This window comes from Cladophialophora bantiana (genome assembly GCF_000835475.1).
Source record: "Cladophialophora bantiana CBS 173.52 unplaced genomic scaffold supercont1.5, whole genome shotgun sequence".
Lineage (NCBI taxonomy): Eukaryota > Fungi > Ascomycota > Eurotiomycetes > Chaetothyriales > Herpotrichiellaceae > Cladophialophora > Cladophialophora bantiana.
The window spans coordinates 1,719,568-1,746,424 of NW_015971579.1; the positions used below are offsets into that span (position 1 = coordinate 1,719,568).

Below are 26,857 nucleotides of genomic sequence, written 5' to 3' on the forward strand. Positions count from 1 at the left end.
GAGCATACCAAACAGCTGCAGTAGCGGATGTACGATAGCATCAATCGCACATCAATCACGCAAAGCTAGGGCAGGGAATATTTGAGGCGTTAGCAAGGTAAGGACGAATCATGAGATGCTTGCCTAGTTTCATCCTGGCCATTCTGACGAGGAAAAGGCATTAATTTCTGCCGCATCCAAGAAGAGGATGTCGATTCTGTCACTTTTTGTCTGCAGCACCGTACGATGATTTGCACAATCCCAACAAGCGGGATGAATTTCCGGTTCCTCATCTCCTGTGCTACTTGCACAAAACGCTTCTGCGGCACGGTCGCTGTTTTGTTGTGTCCACTCAATTGTCGCTTGTGACCTCCGATGGAAGAGTGTTGAAGAGTCGTAGCAGGGGCAAGAGTTGTCTAGTCACAAGTCAAACCAAAATAGGCTGGTAGGGGGGGAGTGCGAGACAGTTTACAGTGCTGGAAGAGTGCCATTCTTTACAATTAGACAGAGTATCGGTATTCCATGCTTTTGATGCCGTCTACCTATTCCTGAGTGTTCCATTAGCCCTTTCCTACTCCTCAATGTCGTCGCCGTGCTAGGCGCTCGCTGCCCTAGCTGCTGCCTCTCTGGGGGTGGTGTTGGTGGTGGTCTTGCCCTGTCAGCGTCAACCAGAAACGCGTTCTCAATTCCCGATCTGCTGGATAGGCCTCTGTGCATTGTTGCACGTGCACGCCGAACCCTGAAGTGCTCTGTTACAATACAAGGCCGATCTTTCACTAGGCCTTCGAAGGAAGTGGGCCGAGGTTCATCATTTTGAAGCGAGCGCTGTAGAAGGCGACTGGCTAGGTAGTTTGAGCGCATTACAGAGTGCTAGGTTAGAATGCCCGAGTATCTTAAACGGATCCCATCATCTAAAGTCAACGAAAGTTAAGACTGTGAATGAAGCGAAAGAAGAAAGACCAAAAAGGCTCAGGCAGACACTCCGGGAGCAGTCAGAGAGCGCTCAAGAAGCAGAAGGCGAGCCGAAGGTGAGTATAGCGGCGAGCGCCTAATCAAAAAGAGAAGAGGACGGATAAGTTCTTCTTCGCTACTACCAAGGTAGCGATATTGTCGGTTCGTGCAACAAGAGGATGATTCCCGCATTTGAGGCTGAGATTGCGTTACCTCTGTGTGCTAGTCTCATCTCCACCGGTTTGGGGATGGATCTTGGTTCCTTTTTTTTTGGCGCGAGGTCTGGCCGACGGGAGGGATCGATTGACCACGGCGACGATGCTGAGTGGATTGATGAGCAGGCCTCGACGCCTCCTGCTAATTAGATGGTAACGCTCATCTACACGGAAGCGGATGATTTTAATACACACCTGACCTCGAAGCTCGACAATCTAGACCAAGTGTGGAATGGATGAAACCAGAACAGCAACAGGACGCAGTTGGAGGAGGGGTCCTTCAAGCATCAGAGCCGTGCCGTTGACGGGTAGAACACAAGGCGAAGGAAAGAACCGTTCAGGGGCTGAAAGATGGAGGGCGCAACGCCTGTCAACGGCCCTTATTCGCCTGTTTCTCGGCAAGAGATGCATGTTCCCCGCCTAACCTAGACCCTTGGCAGTGGAGCCCGCCTGCCCCTAGGTGGTGCCTTTTGGGTGCTTGGTGGGTGCTTGGTGGGTGCTTGGGGGTTGCTTGGTGCCCCTCCGCAACTTGCCATAGGGGCCTGGAACTTCATCACAGCTTCCATCCCACCAAACATGTTCTTCTAAACCTCGTGTTCCCTGTTCACTCACCATGGGAACTAATGCACGCCGATTCCTCTCCTGGCATCTGCTCCACGCGTCTTCTCTCCCATGGTCCAACCATTTTGCTCTTCCCTGCCTCGAATTGGCTGTGTGCAACCGTTGCAATCACTGGGCGAGCTGCTCAGCACCGTGTGAGGCAACACCGCACTTTGGAATGGTAAGGCTACCATGGGACGCAATCGGGCGCACCTGTGCCCTTTGACCACGGGAGGGACATGGACTTCACCCTGGCCATAGGTGGTCTTCCGTTTCGTTGGTTTCATCTCAACTCTTCTCTCCACGACTTCTGTCCTTACGCCTTGCCCCTCGCATGCGTTGCGCTCTAACAGTAAATGCGAGCGCGAATCTGCGCCATGAGGTGACAATCTCGCCCACGACAGCATTTGCGGAGATCCCTCAGCTGGGAGAATCGGGCTGAGATGGATATCTCTTCGCTTGTTCGAGCTAGTATGTCCCTATCGCAATGGAAATGCTTTTTCTAACCTCCAATGTCAGTCATCGCAGCTTTTGACGACGCTACGAAACTGGTCCAGCGCATTCGTGACCAAAGAACGAATAGCGACGGCTTGCAATTGCCGGAAGAAGCCACGCGAGACCTACTAGAATCTCTTGCCTTGGGACCCATTATTGTCCGTGGCCACTATGAACATGATCTCAAACGATTCGGAGAACCTTATGCCTGTGGTGATATACAAGCGCGGGAACAACTAAAAGATGTCTTGATCAATTTACAAATGTCTCTGATCATCACCTTGAGGACAGTGTTTATGGACGGCATTGAGCTTGACTTTCCTGCCCTCCAGGCAGTGTCAGATGATTGTCGAGTCAATGCCGGGGTCTGCCTTGGTCAACTCTCACAGCGACTTTCGGATGCGGTGAAAGCGCAGGCATTCTACCCTCACACACTGTCGTTTTCATCAACGCCTGGATTGTTGCCGCCTCTATCTCCGTCCTTGGGCTATTCCAGCAGCCGTAGCACTCACTCATCAGGCGCCTTTCCAGCCCCTCGCACTCCTGACGCTATTGCGGAGCAGTTTGGTCAACTCAGCATGTCGCCATCATTCCGTCATCCATTCGAAGATCGTAAGATGTCGATTAGTTCTAGAGGATCTCAGGAGCAATATCTACATCCTCAGTCTACCACAGTTCATCGACCTGCCGCGGGGTTCCATGTGACCGCACCGGCGGTCGGAGTTCATAGAATTGACGAAGATGACGACAGAAGTATGCGGCGACGGTCGTCTCAGGCCCTGGCACCGGATGACAACATCCTGTTGATGTTTCCTCAGCCCGGCGGTCGGCCAGTTTTGACTCTCCCAGCAAACGGACAGGATATTGATCAAGAATCATATGCCTCGGGTAAGAACAGCGACGCACCGTCACCCGAACTATCCCGAGCGTCCAGTGGCCATCGAAGTCAGGGCTCGAGAGATCGATTCGGACCAGATGACTACGGAGACCATATTATAAGGGGAGATGGCCGGCAATTCAGCAATAGTACCATCTACGACATGTACCAGCCAACGACTCCAGAAAGACAGGCCTCTACCTCTTATTCCTCGAGAGCACAAGCTTCCAACCACGCCAGCCTGGAGCATGTGCGATATCTGCAAGAAAACAGCAGGCCACCAAGACGAGAACCAAGATCTGATTCACTTGGCGTTACAATGAGAGCAAATCGCGAGTTCCCTCGACGACCAGTTCGTTCTCCGACAGACACTCCAACTCTATCACGAGAATTCCTGTCTCGTCCGTCCGTCTCTGCCCCTATTCCCATTGAGCCAGCTCGTACACCGCCACCCACGGGCCCTCTCCCGCGACCCCCTGCACAATCCCATTCTCAATCGGTCGCTTCCAAACACACCTTGCCCCCTCCCGATCGTGCGCCTTTAGTCCACACCCTCGCCTCGTCCACTGCTCCCTCCGTTACCCCTCTCATAAATACCGCGCCCCCCATCCTTCCCACCGATAAAAACCTTCTCGGCTTCTGCAAAGGTGCATTCCGCCTTCAAGCCGGCATGGAGCGCAAGGCATTTACCATTGCCAACCGGCCCCATGGCTTATCCGGGATGACCTCATATTGGCGCTGCGAGAAATGCAATTTCGAGGGGCCCGTCCATAACACGATAAATACCTCGGATGATAAAAAGAAGAAGGGGAAGCCCGAGAGAGTCTTTGATCCTAGAATCCGTCTTTCTGAAGGTGGCGGAATCCGGTATCGTTGGACTTTCCTAGCGAGGTGTCATGTTTCGTTGAAGGGGATGGTGCTACTCGATACACCGTCTGGCAGGGATGGGAGTTTCGGCAGTTTCGGGTGCATCTTTTGTTGCGCGGAGGGCAAGAGTCGAGGGTGGTTGGACACATCCAGGACGGGCAGCATTGTTGGTGGCCCGATTACTGGGTCGAATGTGAGCACCAAGTCGGGACATACCGCCGCGAACAATACTGCAAAGGCCGAGGGTATGGCAAAAGCGACGCCCATCTTTGGCAACGTGAGCAGTTTCATGCAACACCTTGAGAGCGTCCATCGACATCAGGATGGATGGCCAAACGCCGAGATGGTCGGTCGGTTCCGCGTCGTGGTAGGTAGAATGGCGCCGGTAGAAGAGACAGGTTGGGAGGTAAATTTTGTACCATTTTGATCACGAACCATCCTAGGGGAGGCGTTTGGTTCGGCATCTGACAAGGCTGGCTTCGTTTCAGGACATATTGGGTGGCATTGTGTTCTGCTGAGCGTCCTATGTCGGGGCTAATTGTCGAAGGGATGTACATTGGGACTTATGAGGTTTTGTCATCCGCGTGCCTAGGTATTCAAGCACCGTGTAGGGAAATGGTTGCAAGATGAGTCTAGGAGCGTGTACAAGCCTGCCTGGATGGATGTGATGAGATGCCTCTCTGAATCCGCCTTGCGAGGCGGCCAAACTAACCAGGGAAGGATTAACACAATGCTGGTGCATAGCAGCTGCCAATTACGCAGCATTGTGACCAAGGCACAGCTTCTCTTTTCCGGAACCCTACGATATCACCATGACCCTAACCAGGTCACATCCTCGATACTCAGATGCGCTTGTAATCCCTCAGAACCGCCGAAGTCGACTCGGCACCGGTTCGTAACGTTGTCGAGCGAGCTGGAAGACAAGATGCTCGCCATTTTTGTGTCTAGAAGCACAATCTGAATCTCACACCTATTCCACGAAAGCATTTAGACTTGTGTACAGAGTCGTCAAACAATGCTGACGGGGGTTTTCTCTGGGTCAGGCTGGCTATCCAATCGTCGCTTCGCGAAATCAGGAATGAAGACACCTGGGGACGTCTTGAACCAACGTCCGGACTAGCTCCCATGGACTACCCCCCATCTGGGCTCTTTGACCTCCACATGCACATGTGGAGAAGGATGGCGGGTGACTATCCAATATATGCTAAGGAAGCTGCGCTTTACCTGCAGATCATTCAACGGTTCGGAGGATGAAACCTGATCGAAATGGCCACCATGATGAATGACGATCTTCATACCGGCTTCTCGCAGCCAGCAGCCACTTGGGGCATCAAACAACTAGAAGCCAAGGTAAAGCACGGAAAAGCAGAGAAAATGATCACCACATGTTGTGCTAGATTTTTAGAGGTGGTGCGCAATCCTAATCCTTGGTGGCAGGACGATGCCCTCCAAATATACGACAGGCTTAAACACAGCCGGTTTGAAATGTCATTTTAGCTTCTATTTCTCCCGGCGTAAATATGAGTTCGCACTCACCTTCACAGCATCAGCAACGGCTCTAGAAGAGCCCAAGCAATCATACAAGGACGAGTTGCGTGCCTTCAGCAATGGTGTGGATGCATTCCATGTGGCTGGATGGACGGATGAGGAAATTCACACAACTCCCGGCCTGGGAAGTTTGAGGGAGGCAGTTCGGTGAGTGAGTGACAACGGTCAAAAAGGTCAGAAAGAGACGTATTTTTCAGAAGACCAGGTTGAGGATGATTGTGCATTGCCAACGCTCGGGAAGGTTTAATACGACGACGAGCTCTTTGATGTTTTCGCTTCTACGACGGCGAATGGAACCTCGAGATCTTATGGACATTGGGAAACAAACTGCCAGAACTCAAGATGATCGGATGAGGAAAGGACAGGAATCCAAGAACTTCGTCTGTCTACCTGCAGGAAACAGCATTAAACGGACATACAAGTACCCTTCAGCCTGAGAGCGTTCCCGTCGGTTCTTGCTTCGCCCAGAATGAACACGACCTCTGCTTGGGTTCTCGAGGCCCCATGATCATTGGAGCCGTCGGGCGAATACGAACTTGACTTCTCCCCATCGGTCGGTCATTTGCAACTCGCTTCGCCGGCACCACAGCAGGGCGCCTCAAGAGCTTAAAGGTACGTACGCGAAACTGGGCTAAATCGGTCGGCACAATCACTTGTAAATCTGCTAATCGCTCTTGGCCAATGACCCCCTCTTGCTCATCTCTTCCCTCTATTAGCCGAGCGTATCGGAAGCGTGTTCGTGATGAGGCTGTGGCAGCCTAGCCTGAGATTTGGCCCCTCTGGTCTAGACACGAGGCCACATCACTTCCGTAGGTCGTCTGTGTTGAAATATGGCAGCCACAGCGCAACATGTTCGGAATATGGGCAATCGTTTGGACGACTTTTCGGGAACCTCTTGTAGACCACCCCACGCATGTGAAGGTGGAGACTATTGGTCTTTCCCTCCTTCCACCATATATCTCACCATGCGCTCACACGGGGCATCAGGCTGAAGTCACCAGAATCCCTCTTCTCCACCGTCCTTTACTGAAGACTTTACAGACTACAATAGATGTCAGTGGTCACCATGGGAGACAACAATCACCAGAGTACTCCGTCGGCGGTAGCTAGGACGTCAAGTGTCCTGACAGGCATCACTCTCGTCGCCTCTCGCCTGGAACAAGTACCCGAGACACCCTCTGCAAAGCCTTCAACTGAACAGAACTCAGGGGGCTCTCTATTGGGCAACCGGCGAGTAAGTAGTGTGTCTGAAGCACCACAGTCAGCTCGCCCGGCGGCGTTGAGGCAGCTTTTGGGCGATGCGGAAAACTTCCAAAACCGGTCAAGTCTTGATGTCTTTCAAGTGTCGAAGCAGAAGACAGGTAAGTGTGAAAACCTCTGCTTGAAATCTCGGAATCTGATCATCAGGATGGCACAACGGCGTCGGCGATGAGATGATCAAAGCTATTATCTCGGTAGGGTTGGATTTAAAAGCTGGAATCCTCTGGCCCGTGCTCACTGACCTGCAGGAAACTGAAAAGGACTGCAATCCTTCGCACCCTTCACTTCTCCTTTTGTGGGATACTCCGCTTAGTCCCCCTTTTAACGGCTCAGCTATGGTCACTGACTGTCTACAAAGTCTGGTATACCTCGAAAAGAACGCTGGTGCGACTTGGGGACGTCGCGCAACCATTTCGGTCGAAGCCATGAAGTACATCAGTAGGAAATGGCCAATCAATGGAGAAATTCTCCGTGATATTTTCGGCCGACCTGATTATTGGTCTGCTGTAAAGACCTCTCGAGAAAATCGACATTATGGTACGTTGATAATTTTCGTCGAGAAAGCTGTGGTGACCAACTGTAGGTCTTGTCGAAAAGAGGTTGGATGTCAGTTCGCTCGATGGCTCATGAGCTCGAGGTGGGATAACATGGCGGGACCTGTATCACCGGTTTCCATATCCTTCCGGCATATCGTGCCAGAGAATCTCACCGTCTACATTATTTCGGGCGATCCAAAGGATAGCTGCATCGGCTCGATCAAAGACCAGCTTGGCTTCGCCGAGGGACTCAGCCCCTCCGAATATATTCAGCTCGAACAAAGGAGGGCCGCGCAAAGTCCCTTTCTAATTGTGGCCCAGACTTTGCAGGCATCGCTCGAGCAGGCTAAAGACTATGTGGCTATTGTCAAAGACCGATTGATGGGCCAAGTACGTTAGCTTCAGTGAGGGAAAGGTATGACATGCTCACTGGGAAAACCTAGATTAACAAAGTCGACGACTACAATGAAGCAAAGCATAACTACACAGAAGACCCCAAAGACTTGCAGCGCTTCTGGAGAGACAAGGGTAGAAATCTCCTAGAAGCCATCACCGAACAACTTCATCTAGTCTCTCAAACCATTGATTCCGGCATGGCCAACACGGACATGTCGATCAAACTCACTGATATCATAAAATCTGCCTTTGATTCCAGCCCGTCAGCGAAGAGTCCTCAAGAGAGTGTTGTTGCGGAGACTGCCGAGCTGCTCGAATACCTTTCGCACTCGTGGAATTGCGAAATGAATTGGCTCAGGACGTACAAGGCTCGGAAGGACACTACAATGAACTTTGTGAGTTACTGGAATATGCGTATCCATCCCACTTTGTCACAACGAGAACTTGCTGACGATACAAACGACAACCGCAGGTCTTCAACGCTGTAACGCAGCAGGACAGTGCCATCAACATTGACATGGCCCGCAAGATGTCCCGGGACAGTTCGTCAATGAACGCCATCACGATATTGACCATGATCTTCCTCCCCGCTACCTTCGTGTCGGTAAGTACGAGGTAACCGTTAGCTAGCTAGAGAGCAGAAGGAGATCCGGCCTTCCCTCTTCTTTCTAATGTCTTTGCAGGGCGTCTTTAACAGCGGTATCCTGACGTCGGAAAAGTATGAGGAATACGTCCGATCTCCACTCTTCTGGCCATATATATGGACCGTCATCCCGTTCACTGTCTTTGTCCTCATGCTCTGGCTGACCCGGAAGAGGCTGGAGAGGGTACTAGAAATGGTTCATGGACATTGCAAAGGCGTATCGCCTCGAAACCCCACTCGAGGCGGGACGAGATCATCATCACGGAGGGAAGGAATTGCAGGTAACAAGCCTTGAATCCACGAAAGTTTGTTTGTAGAAACGTGTGGTTGTGGTGGTGGGCACTTGCATGCCCGTGGCAAGACGAGGCTGGTGATCCTCAGGGGCAAGCAGCGGTAACTCTCGCTGGCTGAGTCTGCACTAGCCTTTGACTCTTGCCTTTTTAAACTCAGTTCTGTGGTTCGGATCAACAAAGAGCTTAACTCAGACTTTACTGGAGCCTCGAGAAATATAACGTTATTATGCCGGTTATCAAACTAGTGGATGAGACAACCAACAAGAACTCTCTGCCATCCCAAAGACAACTACGGGTCGAAGAACATCCGAGACCCGTGATAGCTGCTCAGAAGTTATTGTGCAAGCAGCCCAGCAGCCAAGTTGCCACAGCCAATGTGAGTTTGCAAGTATCATCCGATTGGCGCACTGTACCAGGCTAATCCTTGCTAAAGCGATGGTTGCCTAGAGCTAAACAGGTCCCAACGAATGGAAAGAGACAAAACCATATTGTAGATGAACCTTCCATCATGATCATTCCCAATCTCTGGAAACGACAGTGATCGCGTTCTATCAAATACTCACCACCAGGGATTCTGCGCAATGCGTCCTCCGATCCTTGCTCGTGGTTCTCATGACGGACGAAAGGCGGAAGATTCGGGAGGACCGTCGCCAAATGACCGAATGGTACAGGCACATTTACTCAGCTCGCTGTGAACATGGATCATACTTGTGCGCGGTACCCGATCTCCTCTCTCGGACGAGGTCGTAAGCCATATGGCGAACTGACGAATGCTCTGCCCTAAGCCAACTGGAGGCAATGCGAATACGCCGTGAGAAGGGCGCGCCCAAGAGGACTTGATAGTGGAATGTCATGTTGGTGCGTCAGTACAAGTATTTCAGAGTCGTCTTGCGGCTAGCAAATACTTCTCTTCAAGCGACCAAACCTATCAGTGCCTTTTGCAGAAACCACTTCAACGTGGTATACTTCCCTGACGTTCGTAGGTTCATTTTCAAGATCAACATGGATTCCCGAGAAATATCAGCGGAGTTTCCCTTCACCAAACAACGGGTGTCCATCCTTGACTCAACGATGGCGTACGTTGACACAGGAGGGCCAAATCCCGCGTCGCCAACCATAGTCTTGGTGCACGGCAACCCGACCTCGTCTTACATCTGGCGCAATATCATCCCACATCTTTCGCCGATCGCAAGGTGCGTTGCGCCAGACCTCGTAGGATTTGGCGACTCAGGCAAGATGCCTTCAAATTCGTATTACGTCCGCGACCACATACGGTATTTCGATGCGTTCATGGACAAAATCTTTGAGAACGACAATGTCAAGGAGAAGGTGTTCTTGATGGTCCACGACTGGGGCAGCGCCCTCGGATTGCAATGGGCGAGCCGGAACGAGGAGAAAGTGGTTGGACTGATCTTCATGGAGTTCATTCTCCCCGGGATGAAGCTGGACGATCTGCAGGACGGACGGCAAATATTCCACGACTTCCGCACAGATAGTATTGGCCGCAAGCTCATCGTCGAGGATAACGTCTTTATCGAGCTCGTCCTCGCCAAGGTCGGCGTCAGACGAGGTCTGACGGAGGCAGAGCTTGCGCATTACAGGGCTCCGTTCCTCGATCCGAAGACTCGTGAGCCGATATACCGCTTCCCGAACGAGCTTCCCTTCGACGGTCACCCCGTTGACGTGGCCGAGCTCGTGCAGGCTTACTTCACGTGGTTGACCACCACGGGCGTGCCGAAGCTGATGTTCTGGGGCACTCCTGGTGCCATCGTTTCGGTCGAAAGAGCCAAGGTGCTGGCCGGTCAGATGAAGAATGTCAAGAGTGTTGGAGTCGGTCCTGGAAACCACTATCTACAGGAGGACAATCCGGACCTGATTGGGAGAGAGACGAAGGAATTTGTCGAGCAGGTTTGGAGGAGAAAGGAATAGCGGCCGATTGATCATCTGAACGTTATTTAACATGTTGAACTAATCTTGCACCATAACTTGACTGATTGTTTCGGAAGGAAGAGAAGTTTTATCTGTGACAGAAGAGGCTATAGCCGGTGCCGTAGTGCTAAGAGGTCTTCGATATTGCCTAATCAGGCTAGTCCGACACCCTGCTGTGCCGCACAAAGTTGGGCGTACCTAAGTATTTCTAGCTGGAAGTCGCTTTTCCTGAAACTCGTTTGGTCTCCGGGAGAGTCTCCTACACTCAGTCCTGTTTCTGATTATCTTTGATTGCAGGTGAAGTTGCAAATAGTACACCGAACTAGAGTCAAGCAGGATCAGTTGTAGCAACCCGTCGAACAGCTCGGAATACCGACTCAAGTTCCCTTGGCCGCGATTGAACTGGGCAGTGCGGCTCTCAAACCCATCCTCGGAGAGAAAACATTCTAGGGCTGCGAACCGTGGATCCCAGCGCCGATGATATCCTTCCCGACCACATGGCAGCGATGTCTCCTGGTAACTCCGTGCCGTTGCGGGTATGGGCATTTGTCTTTGTTGGAGCTATGTCCACCGTAGAGTGGACCTAGAGGGGGCGCAACCTAGAGTAGACGCTGCCCGGTTTAGGTTCCATGTATAGAGGAAATCGCACCGCGACGAAGAAACTTCGCCACCATATTCCGGTCAGATTTGTAAAAATCTCCCAGGCATATTCTTGGCTTGCATCCGAGGTACTGTAGACCCTAATGTTCTTGAAGCGTTTGCAGGGGTTTGAAAAATTCCCTGTACCGAAACAGTCATTCCAGTCGCGGGCTGTATCGGATCCATATAGACTGAGCAATTCATCGTAAACTGTGGTCCATGCCCAGTTCCCGCTCTCTAAGTGCCCAGTTTGATAATGAATGAAGGGTGAGTATACGCCTTCGAACACCATCTCGAAAGTGATGACACGAAGTTCATCACCGGATATGCCGAAGTGCTGACGAGCCATCTGGAGATCGTACAGTATCAACTCCGCCTCGAAATCGAATAATTCACCGGCCTTAAGCGCGCTCAGGACATGCTCCTGACCATGGGTGAAGTTGCCACTTAGCCAATGGTAGATCCCCTGTACCCAGTGCGCCACAGATAACATGCACGTATTCAACTGAACCCCGCTGAACCTCACATTGCAGGTGACTTGTGCAGTTTCGCTGGCCACCCCCGCTTCTTGGTACCATTTGCACGACTCTTCTAGAGCCCCCTGACATGCAGAGCTTTGAGCTACCAGAAAAGCAAAACACGCGTCACGTGGAAACGTCAGCTCGTAGAGAGCCGTCGCAAGTTCCCCTGCCAGTTCACATTCACCAGCATCAAGCTGGCGAATAACTATGTCGAATCCGGTATCCTGTATCCAGGCCCAGCTATCGAAGCCCGAGCTGCGTGTGCTACGTGATATGTGATATGAATCAGCAGCGAGGCCTTGGAGCACATTCAACAAGAGTTGTGCGGCGTCCATCGACTCGTCGCCCGCCAATTCTTGTTGAATCCAGATGTCACACTTTTCGGATAATCCTCGTGCCTGGTGCTCGTCTCCTTGACACCCTCCGTATGGTCCCCATGTCGCATTCTCATAACCGGGAGAGTCGCATGGGGTGGGATTTTCCGTCCACCTACTACTTAATAAGTCATCCCAGATGTGGAGACACTGACACCATCCAGGCAGGGAGAAGTTGCATGTTACAGCCGAGGCGTCCGGAACCAGATCTGTCCACTGGAAGTGCATCAAGGCCGGAGCAATGACTGCACAATCACGGGGATCCCTTTCATATAGCTCAAACAGCGTTGAGTTGAGGCCGAATGCTTGGTAGAAGACAACACCAAAGACCTCTGCAAGAGGGAAGCCCTCGAGAACACAACAGAGGTGACCGGATTGGTAAAGATCCTGAACGAAGCTCAAAGCAGCAGTGCGATCCGCCCAATACGATAGCAATCTTCTTTTCGGCCGAAAAACATTTTGTGTCAGCTTGTCTTCAAAACCAAGCGCTTTTGTACAAAACGTTAACGCCTTACTAAAGAGAACGTCTGCCTCTTTGTAACGTTCATCAAACATGAGCAGTTTTGCAATACCAAGCAACGCTCCTGCAGTTGATGAGTGTTCTGGACCATACATTCGAGCACGAACTTCGGCAAGCCACGTGTACCAGGCTTCGGCAAGCCTTGGCAAGAACTCATCCTCTCCTAAGAGGATGTTGGCGTAGCTTCCGACAATCTTCAGAGAGAAGGGATGTCGATAATGTAAGCGAGAACAGGCTTCTTGATAAGACCATTGAACTAGGCCAAGGTGGTCGACTCTGTCCCCGAGGGTATAGGAATATCTCCATGGCACTGCCACGAGTCGCGAGTGTGGTGGCATGAGGAGCCTCGTCAAGCTTAGAACAGCATCATCTAGGATGCCCCAGAGAAGCATCATTTTCTGAATGAATGTTTCAAGCCACTCAGGCCATGTCTTCGCCCGAAGAGCATCGGGATTGAGATGTAGTGCATTCTCCTCGAGAGTAGCAGTAGAGAAATACTCTTTGACGGACTCGAAAATGTTCTCGGTCTGCGAGCGTGGGTTCACACCAAGCACCCAGCCAGCCTCGACGAGTCGCATGGCCTGTGTTGAATAATAGATCTGCATTGGTCGAGCGAGCCTCGAACGTACCCAAGCGTGGATCTGAGGGTGCATTGAAAACAGTGCAAGAGTATGAGCTGTATAGGCCAAAGCAAGAGTCCAGATGCATGTCGCTCCACTGGCTTTTCGGTGGCTCCGTCCATCGCTGAAGCTCATAAAGAAAAGAGAAGGACCCAGTCATTGGATGACTAGGTAGGACTGCGTATCGTAATATCTTCGGGTCCAGGTCACGTCGATTGAGGAAACCCATCAATTGGAGGAGTTCTGCTGCTGCTCGGTCTTGACTCTCGATAGTCTGGAATGAGACTTCCCAAGTCGTAAAAATTGAGTCGTTGCGGTAGCCCCGTAGAGCGAACGCAGACTGCTTTTCCAACTGCTCCAAGAAGGCTGTTTCGTAAGTCGTCAGTTCCTCTTCCAGCCTCTGCAAGATTTTATGTTGTGTGCCACGAAAGATGAGAAGGCGTCGTGATATGTACGCGCTTGCTTGCGCTATCGCAAGCGGCATGTCGCCGAGTTTGTCCAAGACGCTGTCGAGGAGTTTCATTGCTACGCCCCGTTAGTGCCCCATGTACGCGACAACCTGCACACGTACCTGATGACCCTGACGGGAGTTCCAGAGACAATTGTTTGAGAAATAGAGCTCTGGAGTCTTCCCGCTGGAGTTCTGACAGCTTTATGCATCTCCACTGAGACTATTCGCCGCTCTCTGGTCGTCGGTTTGTTACAAGCGCCTTACCTTGCACATCGCAAGGAAAGAAATCGCGTACATCGAAACTCTCGAGATCGTCGACGTTGTCGAAGAGCAGCAGCCACGGTACATCCTGCCGCCGCCACAACCAACCTTTCACAAGTCTGTAATCCATCACACACTCAGACTCCACTTCATTTTGGAAAGTCGTGTTGCTTTTAGCCCATTTCCACTCTAGATATTCCTGTGCGACAACCGGGTCATCTTTGGCTAAGAGTTCCCGAATTCTCTGGAAACTAGCACAACACGTTACGTTGCTGGTACCATCGACCTCTAGTATAGCGCCGAAGCGTTCTCCGTAACTCTGCAAATATGCCATGGCCGTCTGAGTCTTGCCCATTCCTCCAGCTGCATAGATGCTGACAATGTTAGGAGAGTCTGGCCGACTTGGCGTCCAGGGCAGATGATGCACGCGCTCCAGAGTGTATTCGCGACCAACGAAGTGCTGTGTCACCGGTATCCCTAGGGATGGCCGTACTATAGTTGCCTTCACAGGGCGCGAGGGGACACTTATAGACTTGCTCCTGCGCAAAGAGGCAAAAATACCTCTCAGCTCTTCAAGAATGACCTACATGTTGGGATCGTCAGCGGCGCAGAATTTATTCATTCCACGATGATCTGCGTCCAACCATCGGCTCCGAGGGTAGCCTAAAGCACCCGGATGCATCTTCACGGTCTAATGTAGTTGGTTAGTGTGTGTCAACGCATGCAGGAGCGAACATACAGGTCAAACAACGATTCCAAACTCTCCTCAGGCCGCATTTCTGCAAAATTGCAGACATAGATAGAATCTTCAGTGCTGCTCGAATACCAAGGTGGATAGGACCTCCTGAAGTCTTTGTCAAATTCATAAATGTCTTGGTGTTCTCACTCATGAACCTTAACAGTCTTGTGTCAGAGCCGCGTCAAGTGGCTGTGCACGCAAGCATCGAGGCAGCTTTCGTGAAGCTGGTTCCAGCATGAGGAACGCCGAGGAAGAGGATTGCCTTCGTTGCCGCAGCAACATGACTGGATTTCTGGCCCAGTGCCAGAAGCAGGCTCTGATGGCGCTGTGAGTACCCTTGATTCCGATATAATATTGCAGGTAAAATACCTTCCTGAGGAGGATACCGCCAAAGCTATGGGCGATAAATATATAATGGGCCTCGTCGGATCCTGAACCACAATTAGTATTTACGTAGTATCTTATGAGGTGGCATTACCGTGTGGAGGTCTTCGATGTGGTCTAAGAGTTGGCCAGCATGGTCGCTTAGCTCCATATTGGGCGTCCTCGAATCCCAACGAGTCTGATGATTCAACATCACAATTCTAGCCGATTCGAAGACCTGCGCGGGCAATATTTCCCGCAGCCATGAGACGGCGTGAGTGCCATTACGACAGGTCCAGGCATTTTCTGGATTCGCTCCCAGGCCGTGTATTGCTATAATACTGCACTCTAGTTAGTGCCTGAAATCAGAGAGCTCAGCCACTCACTCGACGCTTATACTGTTATTGGGTCTGTAGAGCTTCTGGAAGTTCTTCAATGGGGGGTGAGCTTGATATGGGGACCAAAGGTCCATTGGCGTAGGGATTAGAAGCTGTGCTGGAGTCAATGTCAGCCATATGTTAGCCTACGCCTATTGTAAGTATGGCGAGCCATAAGCGCAACAGGCCTGCTCTCTTTGAAAGAAGGCGTGACGCCTCCAATAACAGACGTAGCTGGAGACGTAGCACAACAGTATTTGCGAAGAACAATGTCGCACAGATCGCATCTTGCTTAACAGTGTAGGCGGCGAACAGCACCCATAAAGCAGCTTCGACTGACGTTACGTGCTGGTTGATAATATTCATACCTACCCAGGTCCTTCCATCATCCCGCTGGGAGGTACAAGGAAGACTGAACAGAACATTCGGGCGTGAGGCTGAACTTCCAAAAGAAAATAAATAGGCTTGAACCTTAAAGACCTTTCTTGGTAGCTCCCTCAACCCATTCTTGGCCATTCTGGCCGGTACCCCGCCAGGCCTGGCATCATGTGTAAGCTTGGAATCAAGACAGCAGGTTTGCTGACTACCTCGTGCTTGTGAGTAAGGACGGCTAGAAGATTATTACACTGGTCCTCGGCCGAAGGACTTCTGACACGGCTAGGGAGGCAAAACCCCCGTGTAAGTTTACCCAACCAGATAGTCGGACAGGTCGCCAGGGCCTTGTTAGAGTCCTTCATGTACGTGCAACAACGCACAGAGGCCTGTCCAGCAGGTCGGGAACCGAGAACGCGTTTCTGGTTGACGCTGACAGGACAACACCACCACCAACACCACCCCGAGAGAGGCAGCGGCTAGGGCAGCGAGTATCTTGCACGGCGACGGCATTAAGGAGTAGGAAAAGGCCGATGAAACACTCAGGAATAGGTAGATGACATCAAAAATATGGAATACTCTGTCAAATCTGTAAAGAATGGCACTCTTCCAGCACTGTGAACTGTTCAGCACTCCCCCTTTAGCCCATTTTGGTTTGACATATGACTAGGCAACTCTCCTTTCTGCTACCTCCCCATACCATCCCAGCACAGCCACTTTCCCTTGTTACAGTATGACTCGTGTTGATATGCCTGATACCCAAGAACCATATTGCCGGTTAAAGATCGTGAGCCACCAGCAGCTGAACTTCCACTGCACGATACATCACAGCTCTGGGTGTTATTTCATCGTCAGTGTCTTTCCTTCACCATAACATGAGGAGTTTGGGAATGGCATGTATGCGAGGTCTGTGATTTCGAAAGTGGGCTTTGAGCCGTCTGCAGTGGAGTCGCCCCTATCGATTGTCGGATTGTCTAGACAAAGTACATAGCCAGAGCCCACACTGGCTCCACGACATCGGATTAGGCTTCGCTACCTTGCCTGGAACCAGGGGGCTGCACCTTTTTGGTTATGCTGACACCAAGATTGCTTCATCCTCGATGGAGGCTAGGGCTTCAAAAAGTCCACCTTCCGGGTGAGCCTCTAGAATCGGTCTTCTGACATCGAAGCTTGGGGCTTGGGTATGTATTACTTCAAATTCCTAGGGAGACCCTGCATGGATGAAAGGTCCCTTGCATCGCTCTCACAAGAGATTTCGTTCTGGTTTTGGTTGTCTCCTTTACTGCCCTCTTTATTACCGTCTGCCTAACTGACCCTGTTAACGGTGCAGCTTCTGGCGACTCCGATTCCGAATTGGCCAGCATAATCATCCATTAGCTCTAACATTTCTCAGGGGACTAGATACTGTCGAGCGGTGTCCCGTCTTGAGCCTGAGAGGTAGTCAAATGGATATCCTCCACAAAATCCGTGTCACCGATTCATCTCTGTGCACGCAGGACTCTAGGATAAGATAGTGGATGAAGATGGGTTAGCTAAGAAAGCGCGACAATCAAACTATGTATAGCTGCCTAGAGAGCAACTATTACCTGGGGAACTGAAGGGCGATGCGAGAACATGTAGAGAGCTGAGCTGCGGACTCTGCATCCCCAGTTTCCAGGCATTTCGAACTTAGAGCCAGGAAATGAGGCATCCACGGCCAAACATTTTCAGAATGAACGGCGAACGTCTGACGCGAGTTTACTGCAGCCGCATCACTGGTCGATTGAAATGGCTTGCTTTGGGAAAAACAGGGAAATACATTTGGGAGCGTGCTCCTAGTGAGTCGGCAGTGTAGATAGACCAGGAGAATTACTTCAGAAGAGACCCAAACAAACAAATCAATCTGTAAACAGGAAAAACTTTGATTCTGATAAATCTCTATATGCCTGGATAACTGCTACTCACTCCCTTTCTCGGTCAAATTATACAATGCTGTTTAGTTCCTCAATACTTGGCCATTATTTCGTTGCTCAAGCGCAATATCTCTATCTGATGTGATCCAAAGCTGCTTGTTAATGACTGAATTTGAATTTTTGGGTGAGTTAACAAAATATATTAAGAGACAAGATTGAATAGGTGAACAAGAGCAAAAAACAAACAGGAAAGTGAAGTCTTACGCAAGATCAGGTATAGAGTCGTGAAAGGGAAGCTGAAGGTCCGCTCATGCAATGTTATGGCAAGCTGATCAATACCGCCGCTGAGAGTCTTTTCTCAGGTATTACATCTCTATTCAGCAGCTATGGAGAATTTTGCCACTGGTACATTATTACACTTTATTGTGGTGGTGGAACTGATTAAGAGGCGTTCGCAGGAATAACCCCTTTCACTCTCAGCCTTGCGCATCCTGGCAAAGTGTTATGAACTCTCCACCTGTCTCACACCTTCACTCGTTCCTAGGCATGAATATATCCTTTTAGGCACCCCCAAGCTCATAAGCTTACCCTTGATAGGCTTAGAGTTACCCTAATTGTTGAGTAATAGAGTCTCCATCTGCATTTGTTATTTTGTTTTTTTCAGGTTTATTGAGTGCCCAGATAACTTGAGAACGAAAAAAGTAATTGCCATATACAGTTTGATCCTAGAGGGTGAGCGTAGGCTGCTTTCACCTGAGCTTTAACTTAGCCTTTCACCTGAACATAGCTGAGCGCTCCCTGAGTGCTCCTGAGGACAGCCTGAGCACAGCCATCTGAGGGCCAAATTAGGCCCCCTAGCAATCGGCTACACCTGCCTCTCGGCTAGGCATCTGTTTCAGACGGGCGTCACTGAACCTGACAGATTCCCTGCCCTTACCCATCTGCCTGAATTCTCTTGTAACCTTTAGTCCGGCGTTGTGACAGGGTGCGCGGCTAGATCTTACTTCGTACTGTTGAATAAGGAATCTAATTAAGCAAAACGGTGGTCTAGACGCTAAGAAGCCTTAGGCTTCCGTTAAACTACGATTAATGGCCATGCACAGTGCCAATATAGGACTCCTTCCACTACTCTTTCCGTTGACAGAATCCTTCTTCATTCTCCAGCACAATAGGTGAGCAACTTATGGGTTCATTTGAAGCCAAACATGCTAACGACTACTATATGATCGACTGTGTGTACCCACGGGTTAGCGCGGCCTGTCCGCAAGCAGAGCGTCACTTTAACCAAGCAAAAGCCAAGCATAGCGATTGGAAAGAATGGTGTCAAAGGCATAAAGACGAGATTGAACGAGGAGATCCCGTTGGTTTTGAGGTCCGCCCGGAAGCGGGACCATCATCTCGATTCGTTCGGTGGACGGAATATAGCTGTGCGTTCCGGGAAAGTCAAAGCAGATTTCAGGAAAGGGGATATAGTTGGGCTTGCGCGGTAGACAGAGTTGCCAGATTGTGTCTGCAGTAAGTAAAACTCCCCTCATTGGCGTCAGCTGTCACACACAAGGGCAAATTTTGCGTTTACGCAATCAAGTACACTCATCATCAAAAGAAACGGGATTGCAGAATAGCGCAAAGTTGCAACGGCAGACCCGAGTATTGTGTGCGAATCCGGGAAGCGAACAAACCCATAATGACTAGGTCGAACCGTGGATAGGACGTGCAGACAAAGTCCAGACTCAAGTGAGAAGTATCCCTTCATAATATGGCCGAAGAAGACTGACATTTGAAAGACAGGAGCAGAGTTGACGATGTTACGGATCTTCAATATAAGGGTACTGGTAGGTAGGTATCAGCGAGACACCAATTGATCTCGTCACCGCGCCGATCAGAACGTTAAACGTTGTTGTACTGTCACCATCGTCTTATTGCTTCCAATGCTGAGTATGTGGCTGTTGGGTAAGATGGTAGTGGTGATATAGTGATGGTAATGGTGTCTAACGTCTACGATATAAGTGCGCGGCCTCCTCTCTGCCCAAAGCCTCACCGTCTAATAGCTCAGACCAAGAGAATGGGCCGCGCCACTGCTGCAAAACATTCATTCGCTTTTTTTCCCCTTTAAGAACGAATGATAATAACCAGCCGCGCCGGGAAAAAGAACAGCCTGAGGGCCAAGGTGGTATCACCCTCCGTCGGAACGGGGGTGAGTTTGGCGTGAAACCACCATCTCTTGTACAGTAAAAGGCGGTCAGACAAACACACAGGACGGCAAACATCTAAGCCATTCACCGATCTCGCGCTTTTGGCAAAATTCACCTCGCCCCGCACTCGCTCCCTCCTACTCACCCTCCATTTCTGCTCCTCACCTTTGATTGACTACAGCGATAAAATGCTATCAAAAAACTATAGCCATACCAAAGAAAGGCAAATAGCATTCTATACCAGACGATGCTAGACCATCGTGATCTATCGTATTCTACTATGATCTAGGACAGGAACCGTCTCCTTAGGCCTTTATGCCTCCAGACTGTACCTAGTACACCATTCACTATTGGCTCAACGCACAAATGAGCCCAAATGCCCGAGACTCAATCTCGCCTGCAAATCTCTTCAGCTGATGGACAATGCTGTGAGTCAGGACCTGATGTTTGGCAAACGGAGCCGCTATGGATTCGGCCAACTCGACCAGGATGACCCATCTCTCCGGACTGGCGCCTGTCGCTGCAGATTGAAAGCTAACCTTCTCATATGACTTGGTCGAGCTTCCTGACTGCGAAGCGTAACTGTCGTATCGAAGAAGGTGAATGGCCAGTAGACTCTGGTGGCTTGAGAGACTAGGCCATATGGTTTCTGCAATCCAACCGCCGAGCTCGTCCCTCAGGTTCTGCGACGCCGGAGGCTGGAATGTAATGAGCACCAACGTGGCCCCTGTGCCCAACCCGGAACATTCGCCAAACTCGGGCCGCGAACAAGACTGTACCACGCGACATACCAGACGATTCATTGACGCCATCAAGGGCATGTATGTCTGAGTGCCAGTTGTTGGGTTGTTCAGGGCGTCCATGTACGCGGGCGAGGTGAAGATGTCCAGAGAGGAGACTTCGTAGCAGACCAAGTACTGCGATTTGGCATTCTCCACGGAGTAGTAGCGACGAGCTCGTCGAAATCCCGGTATCGCGAGACGCTCCGGGAGGTGCTCATAGGTCCACCATTCATTGAGGTCCTCTTCGTTAATTGACTTGTCTTGAATCTCTCCCCATATGACCATCATTCCTCTCTCCCGTGGGAAGGTTGCAGCCGGCATGATACGAGGTCTTCCAGAGAATGCTCGAAATAGGACATCCCAGATAGGATAGAAGGTCAAATGTCGGTCGCGTGGTTTGTTTTCATCGACGGAATCCTTGATCGGATGGACTCGAAACGAGTGATGTTCAGAATGTTCAGTTCCGCGTCGTCCCTACGAGGAGGTCTAGTCCGCCGAGGCCTCCGATTATATGGCAGGGCGAGAAGGAAGACGAAGCGGTCCGTGATAAGGGCAAACACACTACTAGTAGAGGTAGGTTCCAATTGCCCTAGTAAGGCGACCGACAGATTCTGGGAACAAGAGAAGCGAGCCTCGCTCTCTATGGGTTGGAGGTGTGGCCTCGGTAGTCGGCAGTGGTTTAGGGCGGCATTCAATGCCCACATCCTCCACAAGCGGGAAGGATAATTCATTCAGAATGGTATCGTTGCGAGGGGTACAGCTGGGGTCGACGGGGTCTTGATTGGTAGTTCCTGTGTATGGAGTACGGAGTACGTCCGTACTCCATACAGTACATCCAAACACGCCAATCCATTGGAGAACGCCTCTGTCGTCTCTCCCGACTACCGACTGCCGGTTCCTCATTGGCCATAGGATGTGGATGGATGGATTACGGGATGCCCTCCCCCCGGGGTCTCCAGACTTTTGACGAGAGTTGTCAGACTACTTCCAGTACCACTTTCGCCGCAATCAATTACAGTATTTATAGCTGGCTACTCTTCCTAGCCATGATGTGGTAACCATAATGTGGATTCTTCTCGGCGTGCCCATAACTGCACCCGCAACCTGCTGAATTTCTTGAGCCTCCCTCTCGCATCGTCGCAGGAACCCCGTCGATTCTGTGCATCAGTATGGCATCCTCGATCAAGGAAAATTCAATCCATCTGGAGGAGGCGGTGGATAAAACAGAACCAAAGGCCGCCATCGTTATCGACAAACGTCACCATGACGAGGCGATGACGGTTCTGGCAAGCTACACTGGCCCGCAAACATGGGACGACGAAGAAGAGCAGCGGGTCAGGAGAAAGATCGATCGACGCCTCCTCCCGATCCTCGTCATTTGTTACGGTCTTCAATACTACGACAAAGCCATGATCTCGCAAGCAGCATTGTTCGGCCTTCGCACCGACCTTGAGCTCACTGTGGGCAACCGGTTCTCCTTCGCGTCGTCCATCTTCTACCTGGGCTTCATTGTCGGTGCCTACCCAGCGATAGTCATGGCTCAGCGCTTCCCCATCGAAAGGGTGGCCGCGGGCATTATCTTGGCCTGGGGAATCTGTCTAATCTGCACGCCGGCATGTCACAACTGGCAAGGACTCTACGCGCAGAGATTCTCCCTCGGTTTCATCGAGTCAGGAGTCAGCCCGATGTTCATGTTGGTCGTGGGTCAGTTTTATAAAAAGAATGAGCAAGCCCTGCGGATGGGGTGAGTGGGTTTTTTTGTTCGCCCGTCTAATCTCAGCACTGGATCGAACAAGACTGACTCCGGAATAGTGTCTGGTACTGTGCATGCGGCTACGTGTCTATTTTCTCGCCTCTGATCAACTACGGGTTTGGGCATGTCCAGGGTGCACTGTCCCCGTGGCGCTACATGTATCTCTTTGCCGGTTCCATCACCATTCTCTGGTCAGTGGTGGTCTACTATTACCTCCCTCCTGATCCGATCCGCGCGAAAGGATTCACCGAGCGCGAGCATTTCATTGCTGTGAGTCGGCTGCAATCGAATAACTCGGGCGTCCGCAACACACATTTCAAAAAAGAACAAATGATTGAACTCCTGTTCGACCTCAAATTCTGGATCATGTTCTTGATGACCCTGTTGGCCATGTTTGCCAATGCTCCGGTTTCGACATTCACCCCTCTGATTATCTCCGGATTCGGATTCAACACACTCAACTCTCTGCTCTTGGTGGTCCCCGTTGGGTTTTTCACGTAAGTTGAGCCCCCGGGACCGTCGATGATGCTTCAAGCTTACCTTTCGTCTCAAGTGGTACCGCCGAATTGGTCATTCCCTACCTTGCCTACAAGTATACGAACATAAGGACATATCTCGTGGCGGCATCTGAACTGGTTACCGTCCTCGCCGCAGTCCTGCTCTGGGCTCTCCCGAGACACGCCATTGGGGGCCTGATGTTTGGGGTAGTCATCCTTCCCTGCTTTGCTGCCGGATACGTAATTCAATTGGGACTTCAGATCGCCAACACAGCGGGCTATACTAAGCGATCTTTGGCTTCGTCGGGGATTTTCGTTGCCTATTGCATTGGTAAGAAGCTTTTACAGGACAAGAGAGATTGGACGCACTGCACTGGTCCGGATGCTGACTGGGACTTTGGCAGGTAACTTTGTGGCGCCTCTTACGTTCAGAAGTCAGGACGCACCAATTTATGCACCAGGGTTGGCGACGGTGGTTGGCACGTCGATCGCCGTGGTGGCCTTGTCCATGTTGTACCGATTTGTCTGTATCAGGGACAACCGCAAGAGAGATGAGACCGGCACATTTGAGGCTTTTGACCATGCTTACGAGGATGACTTGACCGACAAAACTGTAAGTGGTCCTCCTGCGCACACGACAAGCATGCTCCCACAGTTGAGCACGTCGAGGTATGAACGATCTGACCAGTCTGGCACACAGAACCCGCAGTTTCGGTATATTTTGTAGGTACCGGGATGAGATAGGAAAGCTGGATGATTTGCTCTCGGTCGTTGCAGGGGAGAGGAGGGTGAATAATTGCATTCATAACGCTAAGATCCATGCACAACAGGATGTACGGTGTCCCTCGCCGATTCTCCAGCTATCTCCGGTCTGGATTTGTGTTGCAACAGGCTCTGTCAGCACAATAATAGTAGCGAATATGTATGGCTCGCTGTTGCGCACAACTATAGTAGCCTCGACAGCACCGAAGACTCTGACTTACACAGATGTCGAGACCATGGGAATGTGATTTCGGTTTCCAAGATAGGTGCATGGCCAGTTTCCCCTCCCCTTCCCCGCGCCCGCGGGAAGCCTCACCAGCCTCCATTCTCCAGTTTTAGGTAGACTTTTGCCTGGGTCGGACAAAGATTATGCACGGACTAATAGGAGTGGCAGTGATTCCTCTGGCACAGCACAAGCGAGCTTCTCTTGGCGGTCGGCTTCCACGGCTGTCGGCACTCGGTTCTCAGGTGTGCAGCTGGCGTACTGTATGTAGGACTAATCTAGGTAGGTGAAGGTGGTTTTGAATGGGGCCGAGAAGATGCCCAGCCCCCTATTTCCTGATCGCCCGTCAGTTCCGTGCTACAATCAATTCCAGTGGAGCCGGGACTAACACAGGTATTTCAGTTCCTTAAGGTAGGTATCAACATATTGCAACCAAGCAGCTGAATGGCGAAACTCCCCCGGACCAGACGAAAGATCAAACAAATCCCTTGACAAAATGAGCCGGCTTAATGGAAAGGTCATCATTGTGACCGGGGGCGGTGCTGGATTCGGTCGTGGAGTAGGTACAGAACAGATTTCCTACGAGGACTCTACGACATCAACTGACAAGGCCGGCCGTCGATAGATTGTGCTGAAACTCGTCCGTGAAGGTGCTCGCGTCCTGGCGGTAGACTTGAATGGAGCTGAAGCTGAGCAGACGGTCAGATTATGCCCGCCCGGCTCCTGCCACGCCTGTACAGCAGACATTACCCTCGAGTCGTCGTGGCGCCAGATTCTCTCCACGGCGCGCAGTCTCTTCGATGACCGTCTTGACGTCGTGGTGAATTGTGCGGGGGTGATCCACGACGCAGCACCGTCGCACGAGGTCCCTGAGGAGCAATTCGACTTTGTCTTCAAGGTCAACGTGAAGCCACTGTACTTGAGCACCAAAGTCATTGTGCCGTGGTGGAAGGAGAGGAAATGCCCCGGCCTATTCATCAACCTGAGCAGCACCAGTGACCCGCGACCTCGTCCGTACTTTGTATGGTACGCGGCCACCAAAGGCGCCGTGACAGCTGTGGGTAGTAACTTGAACATTCCAACTTCATTCATTCATGGCTAACTGAGTCTTCTCAATCAGACGACGAAAGGTCTTGCGGCAGAGTACGCCTCTGATAACATTCGGTATAATTGCATTCGGCCTTCGATAGGGGAGACAGCCATGTAAGAAAGACTCTTGCAAAATGTAGCCAGTTCGTCGGTGATCAAGTCTAACGAAAAGGCCAGGCTATCCAAGGTGCTTGGAGACCGCGACAGCTTGGATTCGGACCGTCGCGAAAAGATCTTGGGTTCGATACCGCTGGGTCGTGTTTGCAAACCGGAAGACGTGGCGAACATGACTTGTTTCCTCGCCTCGGACGAAGCAACCTATATCACTGGCGCGGCGTTCGACGTTGATGGCGGAAGAGGAGTGAGTTGATCCCGTATCGTGAGGAGACTGATGGAAAGGATGGAGCAATGATGGTGTCAGTGGCTGGTTCTCCTCCCATCCATCGTCGATGGTCATGGTGACAGTTCGACAGTAGGCGGGATCATCTGGTTATATCAGTCGAGACAGAATCCGGTGGCATTCCTGAAATATCTACACCTCACCAACCAGGAACTGTGCTGGGTGCGCAAGGGTTTATTATTTCGACGAAGGCTTCAACTTTAGGTGGCGATCAGACTGAGAAACACATGTTATTCGAACGAAAAAAATTCCTGTAGAATGTCGGCCTAGTCCAACGGGCCTCCCCTTCTGCAGCTCATTCAGCGACTGGCAGCACATCAATGCACTCTACATATGAGTTTGCCCATGGTCTGGTTTGACTCCAACAACTCATGCGCCTTTTGGATCTCCTCCATCTCAAAGACCTTGTCGATGAAGATTTTGAACCTCCCGTCCACAAGCCTGGGCAACGCATGCTCGACCAGCAAGTCCCGCAGTTTCTTTTGGTATTCCTCATCGCGACTCCGTAAACTGCTCCCCTCGAACCTCAATCTTTTGCCTAGAAAGGGACTGATATCGACATCACCCTTCACAACTGTTCCACTCAGCCAACCCAAGTTAACGATGTGGGCATCTCTTGCCGCCGCTTTCAAGTTCTTCTTGAAATAGTCCGCACCGACAAAATCCACGATCAGGTCTGTTCCTTTCCCACCGGTGTGGTCAAGCAACGCGTCCGCCCAGTCGCCCTCTGTATAATTAAACCCCTCCGTCGCGCCGATAGACTTGCAAAATTGAATCTTGGCTTGCGTACTCGCGGTGACATAGACAGCAGACGCTCCGGCAGCCTTCGACAGTTGAATTCCAGCAATACTAACGCCACTCGCCCCAGCATGCCAGATGACGCTCTGACCTGCTTGATATTCACCGACCAGGTAGAGCGCTTGGATGGCAGTGATCCAGGTCTCAGGAACCCCGGCAGCCTGCTCCCAGCTGAGTTCTTTGGGTTTGTGAATGAGCATAGACGTGCTAACGGCGATATACTCGGCGTATGCGCCGCCATAAGCTAAGCCAAAGACCTCGTCTCCGACGCGGAAGCCTAGAGTGGAAGAGGAAGAACCGAACGAGTCAATGATGCCTGAGAACTCGACGCCCATGATCTTGGGAGCTTGGGGCGGTACCGGGTACTTGCCCTCACGCTGGAGGAGGTCCATGCGGTTGACACCAAATGCTTTGATTCTCACCAGGGCCTGATTGTGCGTGGGCTTGGGCATGGCTGTTTCGGAATTGATGAACAAGGCTGAGACGGGTCCTGTCCCGCCTCTGATGTCGACTGCACGCATGGTGGCCATGGGTGACTCGAGGAGCCTAGTTCCAGTACTTTTGTCGCTAACTCGGTTAGATCTGAAGTGATGAGTGATTTGTGGTGTGGTGGTAAAATATCAATAGATCGACATATTTGGCG

At 51.2% G+C, this 26,857-nt stretch overlaps 8 protein-coding genes across 8 annotated transcripts; 5 read left to right on the forward strand and 3 right to left on the reverse strand.

The window, feature by feature from the left end:
* Positions 1-2,257: 2,257 nt before the first annotated feature.
* Z519_04226 (uncharacterized protein) lies at positions 2,258-4,411 on the forward strand (the record flags this gene model as incomplete). The annotated part of the gene is made up of 1 exon (XM_016761972.1): positions 2,258-4,411. One exon carries the CDS (start codon positions 2,258-2,260, stop codon positions 4,409-4,411), a length of 2,154 nt encoding a protein of 717 aa, XP_016622310.1.
* Positions 4,412-6,598: 2,187 nt separating this feature from the next.
* Z519_04227 (uncharacterized protein) lies at positions 6,599-8,662 on the forward strand (the record flags this gene model as incomplete). The annotated part of the gene is made up of 6 exons (XM_016761973.1): positions 6,599-6,893; positions 6,940-6,986; positions 7,041-7,718; positions 7,772-8,119; positions 8,197-8,328; positions 8,408-8,662. The coding sequence occupies 6 exons, from the start codon at positions 6,599-6,601 to the stop codon at positions 8,660-8,662; spliced, it is 1,755 nt and encodes a 584-aa protein (XP_016622311.1).
* Positions 8,663-9,662: 1,000 nt separating this feature from the next.
* On the forward strand, positions 9,663-10,589 carry Z519_04228 (uncharacterized protein; the record flags this gene model as incomplete). Its single annotated transcript, XM_016761974.1, has 1 exon — positions 9,663-10,589. The coding sequence occupies one exon, from the start codon at positions 9,663-9,665 to the stop codon at positions 10,587-10,589; it is 927 nt and encodes a 308-aa protein (XP_016622312.1).
* A 583-nt stretch (positions 10,590-11,172) lies between these two features.
* Positions 11,173-14,657, reverse strand: Z519_04229 (uncharacterized protein; the record flags this gene model as incomplete). The annotated part of the gene is made up of 5 exons (XM_016761975.1): positions 11,173-13,319; positions 13,432-13,788; positions 13,835-13,906; positions 13,979-14,514; positions 14,563-14,657. The coding sequence occupies 5 exons, from the start codon at positions 14,655-14,657 to the stop codon at positions 11,173-11,175; spliced, it is 3,207 nt and encodes a 1,068-aa protein (XP_016622313.1).
* Positions 14,658-20,257: 5,600 nt separating this feature from the next.
* Positions 20,258-21,013, reverse strand: Z519_04230 (uncharacterized protein; the record flags this gene model as incomplete). Its single annotated transcript, XM_016761976.1, has 1 exon — positions 20,258-21,013. The coding sequence occupies one exon, from the start codon at positions 21,011-21,013 to the stop codon at positions 20,258-20,260; it is 756 nt and encodes a 251-aa protein (XP_016622314.1).
* Positions 21,014-21,861: 848 nt separating this feature from the next.
* Z519_04231 (uncharacterized protein) lies at positions 21,862-23,669 on the forward strand (the record flags this gene model as incomplete). The annotated part of the gene is made up of 4 exons (XM_016761977.1): positions 21,862-22,436; positions 22,505-22,942; positions 22,999-23,273; positions 23,347-23,669. The coding sequence occupies 4 exons, from the start codon at positions 21,862-21,864 to the stop codon at positions 23,667-23,669; spliced, it is 1,611 nt and encodes a 536-aa protein (XP_016622315.1).
* A 754-nt stretch (positions 23,670-24,423) lies between these two features.
* Positions 24,424-25,386, forward strand: Z519_04232 (uncharacterized protein; the record flags this gene model as incomplete). Its single annotated transcript, XM_016761978.1, has 4 exons — positions 24,424-24,486; positions 24,553-24,984; positions 25,048-25,130; positions 25,194-25,386. The coding sequence occupies 4 exons, from the start codon at positions 24,424-24,426 to the stop codon at positions 25,384-25,386; spliced, it is 771 nt and encodes a 256-aa protein (XP_016622316.1).
* Positions 25,387-25,733: 347 nt separating this feature from the next.
* Z519_04233 (uncharacterized protein) lies at positions 25,734-26,744 on the reverse strand (the record flags this gene model as incomplete). The annotated part of the gene is made up of 1 exon (XM_016761979.1): positions 25,734-26,744. One exon carries the CDS (start codon positions 26,742-26,744, stop codon positions 25,734-25,736), a length of 1,011 nt encoding a protein of 336 aa, XP_016622317.1.
* Between the last annotated feature and the right edge of the window lie 113 nt (positions 26,745-26,857).